The sequence below is a fragment of the Rhinopithecus bieti genome, unplaced genomic scaffold, assembly GCF_001698545.2.
Source record: "Rhinopithecus bieti isolate Rb0 unplaced genomic scaffold, ASM169854v2 scaffold_30957, whole genome shotgun sequence".
Taxonomy (NCBI): Eukaryota; Metazoa; Chordata; class Mammalia; order Primates; family Cercopithecidae; genus Rhinopithecus; species Rhinopithecus bieti.
The window spans coordinates 1,375,178-1,387,045 of record NW_016813678.1 but is presented as its reverse complement, the minus strand read 5'-3'; the positions used below and the strand labels follow the sequence as shown (position 1 = coordinate 1,387,045).

The window sequence follows — 11,868 nt, the reverse complement described above, 5'->3', positions numbered from 1 at the left end:
GGTGGGAACTGAACAATGAGATCACTTGGACTCGGGAAGGGGAACATCACACACCGGGGCCTATCATGGGGAGGGGGGAGGGGGGAGGGATTGCATTGGGAGTTATACCTGATGTAAATGACGAGTTGATGGGTGCTGACGAGTTGATGGGTGCAGCACACCAACATGGCACAAGTATACATATGTAACAAACCTGCACGTTATGCACATGTACCCTAGAACTTAAAGTATAATAATAATAATAAAAAAAAATAAGCACACACAATACCTATCATCACGTTATAGTACACTTAATACAGTACCATATTATTTTTCAAAGAATTTTTACTTATGCCTAGGGGATTCTATTTTATTGGAGGAGAATTAGTAATCCTAAATTTTACATAATTCATCACACTTGCAAAGGCAATCCAGTCCAGTCATTCATTAAATAGGCAATTTTCATTATTTTATCAAAATGCAATTGTAATTACAGTCCATCTCATTCTCCCCTTTTCTCTCTTAAAAAGTTTATTTCCACATACTATGTAGGTAATATTCCAATTTTAAATCTTTACTATTAGAATTGGAGAATGGATTGTCATCAATTTGTAAATGAAATGGCAATAAATTCATCAGGGACATGAACAGAGACTTAATTTCTGAAAAGGCAGAAAGCATCAGCAAGAATCAACAGCAGTGAATAAGGATACATATCCAATAAGAACAAGAAAAATTGTTAAACGAAATCAGTATAGATTAATGAAAACTATCTTGTTAAGGATATTCTTCTAGTGAAAAAAATAGACATTTGTAGTTAAGAAGGCTACATTTCAAGATCTTTTAATGAGAAAAGAAACAATATCAGCAAAAGATGGTAAAATATGTAGGCATCCTAAGATTATAATTATAAAACCCAAGAGCTTTTTTACTCACTCACTGAACGCTGCATAGCTCCAGAGACACAGAATATGGTATTCTTGTTCTTTGGCCCCATCACTAATTTAGAAATGTTATCTATCATTAGTTTTGTTATTAACCAAAACACATTGCAATAATTTTCTAACTGTTCTATAAATGGTACTTTGTAACGATAATATATTCAAAATAAACTTTATAAATAGTAATACCTACAAAAGGAAAACTTTTTCCATTCCCAAAATATTAATGCATTAACATTGCCAGGGGTTTGTATTTTCACTTGCCTACTTTTATAAAGTGCCAAAACTATGCAAATAATATAGATGCAATATAGTGACTTAGCCTCATGGTCTTTACCTAAGAGCATAATATGATTTTCAAGGACATTGACTCATACATAGAACCCAATGATTCAAGACATATTTTATACTGAATTCACTCAGAGCTGAAAATTTACAAATGATGAAAAACAAGTTCTAACTAGAGTTTGCTTCTATTTTATATAATATAAACCTCCCCCCCACCCTGATTTCATTTAATTTGTAGTAAAAGAAAAAAAAAAAGTTACTTTGGGTTGGGGCAAAGAAAAATATACTATAGAGGGATATTTATACCTTACATATTATTAACTTTAAAATGATCTGTTTTCTCATAGAGGAATAATATCATCTGAAACTATCTGTCTAAAAGTATTGGAATGATCTGACTATAAAGATTTTAATATTACTTGGTATATTACATTAAAAGGAATGATTATAACCATATAACTTACTCTTTTATATAGTATTTGAAAGAGAATGTTTTACCAGGCAGAAAATCAGTTTCCTATCAGATAAGCAGAAATGTGATGGAGGAAGCAGTCAAGTAAGACACTGAAGCTATAAAAGACTAAATTTGAAGTAATCACAGACTAAAAGGCTGGACATTTTTTATTTTTTTTTCAACTGTGAAAAAATAGGAAGTAATGCTAACAATGCACACCTTTTATGTGCCATAAAAGTACCACTTGCTAAGTGATGAAATAACTATAATAAAGGTGTCTACTTCACGAATAATATATACACAAGTCTAATTCAAGAAGCTTTCTAACTGTAAACTTTTGCATACTCTAGAACATGAGTCAAATCAGAGGTTATTCCAAATATGAGTAAAATGTCCTAAATTTATTTAGATTAGCCTGAACAAAAGTTTTAATGTCCAGTGACAAAGTCAAAGAGACAGCTTGATAATGGAAAAAATACAGGAGGAAGAAGTCCAACATTGATTTACTCTTTCATTCAATAAATATTTATGTGCTGCCTACTACCTAAGGGAACAGCATCTTTGCTTCATAGAAATTACATTTTAGGGTAGTAGACAATAAATAAATATATAAGCTCACTGTAAGGTATAAATACTCTTAGAGAAATAAACAAAGGTCCAGAGAGATAAATAAGTAAGAGAAGAAATATATTTTAGGTAAGGTGGAGGTAATTTCTCTGAAGAAGTGACATTTAGACTAAGTTCAAAAGGTTTAAACAGGACTACCAATGGGAAGAGTAGGAATTAGTATTCCAGGAAAAGGGAGTATCAGGAGCAAAGGATCAGAGGCATAAGCCTAATGTCTATAAGAAACTTGTGTCTAGAATAAATAAAGTGCTCTTACAACACAATTATTAAAAGACAACTGAATTAAAAATGGCCAAAGTGATGGAACAGTCACTTCTCAAAGGAAGATACCAAATGGCCAATGAGCACATGAAAAGTCATCAGCAAAATACAAATCAAAATCACAATGAGATACCATTTCATAGCCACTGGAATAGTTAGATCAAAAGGCCAGATGAAGAGATATAGAAAATAATTTATGTCAGCTGTTCAAATGATTAAACATAGATTATCACATAATCCAGCAATTCCATTCTAGGTATACTGAAGAGAAATGAAATGCATGTTCACACAGAAACATAGGCTTGAATGTGTAGGAGTGTGGTCAGGGTGGTGGGAAAAGTTGTAAAAACAAAAGTTATAGGACAGACACAGATTTTCTTAAAAAGCCAGAGGTTTTGCAAAAGCTTTAGGAAAAGGTTATGGCTAAAGGCAGCCTAATCCTCTTACCTTTAGCTAATAACAAAAAGCAAATAACAAGGGAATGTAGAGGAGTTTATCTAGGCAGCGTGTTTACTTATATTGTCCTAAAACCGACCTTTGATCATTCATGCACAAGACTGCTCTCTACTCAAGGGGTCAACAATGTTTATTACCCACAGATTGTGTTTGCTCCAAGCCTTTGTCATTAAATCTGTACTAAATAAATGCGAGCATTGCCAGCTTTAGGGGGGCTGCAAACTCTTTTGACCCCTAGTGCTGACAGTCTCCTAGCCCGCTCTTTCACTGGATACCTGTGTCTAAGTACTCCTTTCATCTGTCACTCAGCCAGTGTCTGCAGGACAGACTCGACATGAATGTTTATGCATAAGATCAGAGAAAGGCAATCTAATGCCAAGTGGCATGACTGCCAGTAACCTTGTGAGTCAGCACCACACTTCAGATGCACTATTGGTCTCATTAGTAGCATTAGAAACATACAAAAAATGACCAGAAAAATTACTTTCTTCTTTAAAGTTTGCAGCCTCAACTGAATAAATATACATCCAAAAGTTTTCTTGATAAAGATAGAAATTCCACAGTAGTAAGACATATAGGATATAGATGTAATTTAGATTGCTGATTATTTTATAGGTCATCCTGAATAAACATTATAAAAGTATTTTTAAGTGATGAAATGCATACAGGAAGGTAGATGGGAAAATAAGAACAACAAACATCTCATCTTCTTGAGATGTGTCTCTGTGATGCTTTCAATGATTGGAGTATGCTATCCAACTCTTCAAGCGATTTTAATTTTCTATATGGAAGTTCTGAATTTCCCATACTCCTCTGAGAAAGAAGTCCTCATTCTGAGCATGTTGAAATGCAACATAGTAAAGTGGACTGGCCAATGGAGTAATAACTCCTGGGAAATCTAATTTTAGCTCAGAAAAACAAAAACAAAAGAAATTAAATTACTATTTTACTACCTTCCTGTTCCATATGGAAGGGCATTATAAGGCAATCTCCAGTAGTTCACCTTAAAAGCTCCTAACATTCTAACTGGTACTTGCTTTTGACCATAGTACAACTCTTCTTTTCCATCCAATCTGTTTGCCTCTTTTTTGTCTTTTGCAGAAGCAGTACGTTATAACACTAGTACATATAACTGGTGCTTGTATTATAATACTACAACATTAGTACTATAAGTTATAACACTAGTACATATTATACTACCTATCTACACCCTCAGGTAACAGAGAAATGATATTCTAAGTAGAAATTATTTCTACCATATGGAAGTGAATGTTTTTGTGTGTGATGATCTATACATATACTCATATACATGTATTCAAGTGTACATATACACATGTATACATATATATACACAGAGAATGTATAGATCAATAGCTTTTAAATGATCACTTACATTTTAATATGGTCACCCTAAAAATGTTCATAAAGAAAAACAATTGAACCAAATGATGTCTCAAAATTCTCATTTATAGATGAAGAAGAATCATCTAACACTTAACCCTGATGCCAATGAGCTAACAAGAGGCAATTTAACAGATGAGATGCTAACTGTAGCAAACAGAATAAATCTAGAAGCTGGGAGACAAATGAAGAGGATGTCACCATGTGCACACAACTGAAGTGATTTTTTTTCCCACAACAATGAAATTATATCCCAAAATTGTGCAGTGCAAATGATGACTAAACTAACACCTTACAAAATCTGTGAATCATCACATGTGAATCACAAAACAAGAATGGAAAGTAGATGACTCTTGCTGTTAAAATAACTTTGGTGTCTTAAATATTACTGCCTTAAGCATAGTATTCTTAAAAGTGCACTATTAATGTTTAGCTTTATTTAACAGTATTTAACCAGACACATACCTGTTAGAAACACATTTAGCACTATTTTTTTTTCTTTCATTGAGTTCACAGAGAAAGCATCACTACACTCTCCTAGGTACAAAATGAAACTGGACATACTTCTGACTTTCCCATTTTCTGCTAAGAGTATATGGTGAGTGACACAGATATCAGCAATATCAGAATGAGATACAGTCATTATGAATTGACTAAATCTCTGTAAAAATCTCTTCCCAGGCTATCTATTGCTGCCTAGATCATACTCTTTTCCTTAACAAGAACCACAATAATATCAGGATCACTCTTATTACAAGGAAGTATCAGGTACTAGTTTTAAATTGGGAATGTCTTATTCAAACACTTCTGCTTTAGAAACAAACAGAAAGAAAGTAAGAGTTCCTGTCCAGTATGGTGGGAAAACAAGCAATTAAACAAGGCTTAAGATAGTACTACACTCCCTAAAACAGAGCATATGCCAGTAAAGATGTCACAAATGTGTTGGGCCTTGTAAGCTACAGGGAAGTCATTGAAGGATTTCGATTAGCAAAGTAACATGATCTAACCCATGTTTCAGCAGCATCCTCTGGCTGCTGTGTTGAGAATAGAGTAAACATTTGGCAGGGCACTGCAACAGGTAAGAGATGAGAGTGGTAGTAGATGAGTGAGAGTGGTTTTATTTTAGGTATGTAGAGTCAAGATTTGCTGACAGATGCGATGTAGTGTATAAAGACAGAGACAAGTGCATGAATGCTGTTAGGTTTATTGTCTGAAGAACTGGAAGCAAACAGTTGCCATTTCTGAAAGGGGAGAAAATGCCAAAGGAACAAATTTTGGGGGAGTATTAAAAATTTATCTGAGACATATTAAGTTTGATATATATATACAACTTACTAGGAGAAATGTCAAGGAGACAATTTAATATATGAGATACGAGTTCAACGCAAAGATAGGTATTAGAGATAATAAATCTGAGAGCCATCAGCATATTGGATAGTATTTCAGTCATGAGATCCTCACAACAGTAATGTAGCTAGAAAAAAAAGAAGACCACTGAGAACTGAGTATGGAGCATTCCAAAGTTTAAACGTTAGAGAATTTGAAAGATCCAACAAATGAGACAAAAGAAGAATTCATCAGAGATGCAGGAGGAAAACCAAACAAGAGTATTTTCTGGAAGTCAAATGAAGAAATTGTTTCAAAAAAGAGGGCAGGTTTGAGTGATACTGCTACGTGATGAGGACTGAGATCCGATCAGTAGGCTGAATGCCAGTGGAGTATTAGGGTGAAAGTCTGATTAGCTTAAAGTGGGTCCAAGAGAGAATGGAAAGAGAGTAACGGGAATACTCAGATAACTCCTTCAAGGAATTCTGAAGTAAAAGGAAGGCCAGAAGTGAGATTTTAGTGAGGGGAAAGTATGTCCAAGAGAAGATATTTTAAATATAAGAGAATAAACACCATGCTTGTTGGCATATGGAAAAGATCAAGTAAAGATGCCCCAAGCCAAAAAATGATAATAAAGAGGGAGTTCAGGCTTTAAAAAGAGAGAAATCCTATCATTTGTGACAACACGGATGAACCTTGAGTACACTGTGTTTGGTAAAATAACCTAGGTACAGAAAGATAGACACTCTATAATCTCACTAATGTATAAACTGAAAAATTTAAACTCATAGAAACGGGGCATAGATTGGTTACCAGAAGCTGGAGGGTAGGGTGTTGGGGGAGATGGTCAAAGGATACAAAATTTCAGTTACAGGAAAGGAATATGTTTTAAGATGTCTATTGTACAACATGGTGACTATGTTATTAACAACGTATTATATATTTGAAAATTGCCAAGAAAGCAATTTGATATATTATCATCAGAAAAATAAGCATGTGAGACTATGCATATGTTAACTGGTTGAATTTAGCCATTCCACAATGTACACATATTTCAAAACATGTTGTACCTGATAAATATATAGAATACTTGTCAGTTAAAAAATAAAATAATTTTAAAAATTGCAGTGGTAAGAATCAGGTTCACTCAGGAGACTGATGATAATACAGTAGTCCCTGTTCAAGGAGATCTACCTGAATAGGATTCAATAACAACCAGAAAAGGGTTAATGGGTTAATGGTCTGTATAAAGTTGAATGAAGAGTGATACTAAATGACTGATTTGGAGAGGTTAAAGAGTAGACACAGGGCAAGTAGAACCCAGACAGGTGTGGAGGCTCTAGCTGGAGAGAGAAAACAGTTTAAAGCCTTGAAAGTAAACAAAGCTGGGTAGGCAAGATCAAAAGTGAGGTAATGCTAGTTGAAGACTGATGTGAAGGATGGATGCCTTCCATCACACTATGCTATAGATGCTAAAAACCAACTGTATTACAGGGTTCTCCAAGAAACAGAACCAATAGAATTTGTATATATATAGAAGGAGATTTATTATAAGTCACTGGCTCATGTGATTATAGAGGCTGGTGTGTCCAGAATCTACAGTGCTGGCCAGTAGTCTGGAGATGCAGAAAAAGGGAGAAAAGAAAAAGGAAAAACTGTTAGAAGCAAAATCTTCCAGAAGAAACCAGATGGAATGTAATGCACAAATGGAGAAATTGGTTTTCACAAGTCACACTGGCAGTTCATTTATGATAATACTAGACAGCCTAAATTGGCACAGATGTAGTTAAGTGAGCTGATATGCCTCAGGAACACATGGAAGCTCTTTATTGGCTATTTCTACATCATTGATAAAATAGGAAACATGGCTACTAACTAAACAAAGCATGGGGAAGGAGAATAAGGTTTGAGAAGAGAGAAATTTTGAAAACAGTCATCTAGGAGACTAGAAAAGTAACCTGGAGACACACCATACTGGGTATACTGGCAGCAGTACATTCATGCCTAAGTCAGTCATCTGCAGTTATATTCTGGGTTACACAGAGAAACTATTATTACTCCTTTTCCTGAATCACTGATAAGGGTAGAGAGAGAGTAAAATTATACTTCTCTGAGCACTGATTCCTAAGAACTAATATGATATTTTTCTGCTCAAAAGTGTTCAATTAACCTAATTTTCTTATTTTTATTTTTTAAATTTTAGATTCAAGGGAAATATGTACAGGGTTGCTATATGGGTATATTGAGCAACAGTGAGGTTTGGAATATGGATGGTCCTGTCACTCAGGTGATGAGCACAGCAGCCAACGGTAGCTTTTCATCCCATGCTCCCCCTTCCTCCCTCCATCTCCCTATCTAGTAGTCCCTAGTGTATATTGTTTCCATCTTTATGTATATGTGTTTTCAATGTTTAGCTCCCACTTATGAGAATACGCAGTATTTGGTTTTCTGTTCTTGCATTAATTCACTTAGAATAATGGCCTCCAACTGTATCCATGTTGCTGCAAAGGACATGATTTCATTCCTTTTTATGGCTGTGTAGTATTCCATAGTGAATATGTACTATATTTTCTTTATCCAGTCCACAATTGTTGGGTGCCTATGTTGATTCCATGTCTTTGTTGTTGTGAACAGCTGCAATGCAAATGCGAGTGCATGTGTGTTTCTGATTGAACGAGTTATTTTCCTTTGGGTATATAGTCAGTAGTGGGATTGCTAGGTTGAAGGGCAGTTCTGTTTTAAGTTCTTTGAGAAATCTCCAGAATGCTTTCCACAGTGGCTGAAGCAATTTGCATTTGCACCAAAAGTGTGTAAATGTTCTCTTTTCTCTGAAGTCCCACCAACATCTGTTATTTTTTGACTTTTTTAGTAATTGCCATTCTGACTGGTGTGAGATAGTATCTGTTGATTTGATTGCATTTATCTGATGATTAGTGATGGTGAGCATTTTTCATGTTATTTTTGCCACTTGTATTTTTTTTTTTTTTTTGAGAAGTATCTGTCCATGTCCTTTGCCCATTTTTTAATTGCAATATTTGTTTGTTGGTTGGTTTTATCATACTTTAAGTTCTGGGATACATGTACAGAACGTGCAGGTTTGTTACATAGCTATAAATGTGCCATGGTGGTTTGATGCACCCATCAACCTGTCATCTACATTACGTATTTCTCCTAATGCTATCCCTCCCCTTGCATTCCATCCCCTGAAAGGCCTCAGTGTGTGATGTTTCCCTCCCTGTGCCCATATGTTCTCATTGTTCAACTCCCACTAACGAGTGGGAATATGCAGTGTTTGATTTTCTGTTCCCATGTTAGTTTGCTGAGAATAATGATTTCCAGCTTCATCCATGTCCCTGAAAAGGACATGAACTAATTCTTTTTTATGGCTGCATAGTATTCCATGGTGTACATGTGCCACATTTTCTTTATCCAGTCTATCATTGATGGGCATCTGGGTTGGTTTCAAGTCCTTGCTATTGGGAACAGTGCTGTAATAAACATATGTGTCTTTATAATAGACTGACTTAAAATCCTCTGGGTATATACCCACTAATGGGATTGCTGGGTCAAATGCTATTTCTAGTTCTAGATCCTTGAGGAATTGCCACACTGCCTTCCACAATGGTTGAAGTTTACACTCTGACAACAGTGTAAAAGCATTCCTATTTCTTTCTTTTTTTTTTTTTTTAGATGGGGGTCTCACTCTGTCACCCAGGCTGGAGTAAAGTGGCACTCTCTCGGCTCACTGCAGCCTCCGCCTGCCGGGTTCCAGCAATTATCCTCCCTCAGCCTCCCAGGTAGCTGGGATTACAGGCACGTGGCACCATGCCCAGCTAATGTTTGTATTTTTAGTAAAGACGTGGTTTCACCATGTTGGCCAGGCATCTTTGTGGTGTTCTCTGTATTTCCTGAATTTGAATGTTGGCCTGTCTTGCTAGTTTGGGGAAGTTCTCCTGGGTATATACTGAAGAATGTTTTCCAACTTGGTTCCATTCTCCCCACCACCTTCAGGCACACCGGTCAAATGTAGGTTTGGTCTTTTCTCATAGTCCCATATTTTTTGGAGGATTTGTTCATTCCTTTTCATTCTTTTTTCTCTAATCTTGTCTTCATGCTTTATTTCATGAAGCTCATCTTCAATCTTTCTTCTGCTTGATTGATTCGGCTACTGATACTTGTGTATGCTTCACAATTTTCTCGTGCTGTGTTTTTCAGCTCCATCAGGTCATTTACGTTCTTCTCTTAACTGGTTAGTCTAGTACCAATTCCTGTAACCTTTTATCAAGGTTCTTAGTTTCCTTGCATTGGGTTAAAAAGTGCTCCTTTAGCTTGGAGGAGTTCGTTATTACTCACCTTCTGAAGCCTACTTCTGTCAATCTGTCAAACTCATTCTCTGTCCAAAGTTGCTGGCGAGGAGTTGAAATCCTTTGCAGGAGAAAAGGCACTCTGGTTTTTGGACTTGTCAGCTGTTTTTACTGGTTATTCCTCATCTTTGTGGATTTATCTTTGGTCTTTGCTGTTGGTGATCTTGGGATGGAGTTTTTGCTTGGTCCTTCTTGTTGATGTTGATGCTATTGCTTTCTGTTTGTCAGTTTCCCTTCTAACAGACCCCTCTTCTGAACATCTGCTGGAGTTTGCTGGGGATCTACTACAGGCCTTGTTTGCTTGGGTATCACCATTGGAGGCTGCAAACAGCAAAAATTGTTGCCTGTTCCTTCTTCTGGAATCTTCCCCCCAGAAGGGCACCCACCAGATGCCAGCTGGAGCTCTCCTGTATGAGGTGTCTGTTGAACCCTGCTGTGAGGTTTCTCCCCATCAGGAGGTATGGGGTCAGGGACCTACTTGAGGAGGCAGTCTGTCCCTTAGCAGAGCTCAAGCACTGTGCTGGGGGATCCACTGCTCTCTTCAGAGCCAGCAAGTAGGAATGTTTAAGTATGCTGTAGCTGCGCCCACAGCCACCCCTTTCTGCTGGGGCTCTGTCTCAGGGAGATGGGAGTTTTATCTACAAGCCCCTGACTGGGGCTGCTGCCTTTCTTTCAGAGATGCCCTGCCCAGAGAGGAGGAATCTAGAGAGGCAGTGTGGCTACAGGGGCTTTGAGGCACTGAGGTGCGCTCTGCCCAGTCCAAACATCCAGGCAGTTTGGTTTATACTGTGAAGAGAAAACCACCACTCAAGCCTTAGTAAGGTGGACGCCCCTCCCTGCACCAAGCTCGAGTATACTAGATCGACTTCAGACTGCTGTACTGGTAGCAAGAATTCCAAGCCAGTGGATCTTAGCTTGTTGGGCTCCATGGAGGTAGGATCCACTGGGCAAGACCACTTGGATCCCTGGCTTGAGCCCTCTTTCCAGGGAAGTGAATGGTTCTGTCTCAATGGTGTTCCAGGAGACACTGGGGTACAAAAAAAAAAAAAAACCCTCCTGCAGCTAGTTCGGTATCTGCCCAAATGGTTGCCTTGTGGTATAGGCACTCGAGGGAATCTTCTAGTCTCTGGGTTGTGAAGCCGTGGGAAAAGCATAGTATCTGGACTGGATAGCACCATCCCTCATGGCACGGTCTCTAATGGCTTCCCTTGACTAGGGGAGGGAGTTCTCCAACTTCTTGAGCTTCCTGGGTGAGGCAACGCCCCACTCTGCTTCTGTTCACTCTCCGTGGGCTTCACCCACTGTCTAACCAGTCCCAGTGAGATGAACCGGGTACCTCAGTTGGAAATGCAGCAATCACCCACCTTCTGCATTGGTCTCACTGGGATCTGCAGACCGGAGCTGTTCCTATTTGGCCATCTTGTCATGGAACTGGATTATTTGTTTTTTACTCATTGATTTGTTCAAGGCCCTGTTAGATTATTGATATTAGACCTTTTTCAGATTAATAGTTTGTGAACATTTTCTCCTACTCTGCACGTTGCCTGTTTACTCTGTTGATAATTACTTTTGCTGTGCAGAAGCTTTTTAATTAGGTCACACTTTCAATTTTTGTTTTTGTTACAACGGCTTTTGGGAACTTAGCCATAAGTTCTTTGCCAAAGACTATGTCAAGAAGGGTGTTTTCCAGATTTTCTTCTAGGAATTTTATAGTTTGAGATCTTAAATGCAAATCATTAATCCATCTTGAGTTAATTTTTGTATATGGTAA

The 11,868-nt window shown here is 37.3% G+C and overlaps 1 protein-coding gene across 1 annotated transcript in view; it reads right to left on the bottom strand.

Moving 5' to 3' along the window:
• The window catches only part of TBC1D32 (TBC1 domain family member 32), a gene marked incomplete at its 3' end in the record, with an annotated part of 224,148 nt that overhangs the window by 37,652 nt on the left and 174,628 nt on the right, over positions 1 to 11,868 (bottom strand). The window contains exon 27 of the mRNA XM_017848884.1: positions 916 to 978. Coding sequence (XP_017704373.1) covers positions 916 to 978 — 63 coding nt within the window. The remainder of the gene's footprint in view (positions 1 to 915; positions 979 to 11,868) is intronic.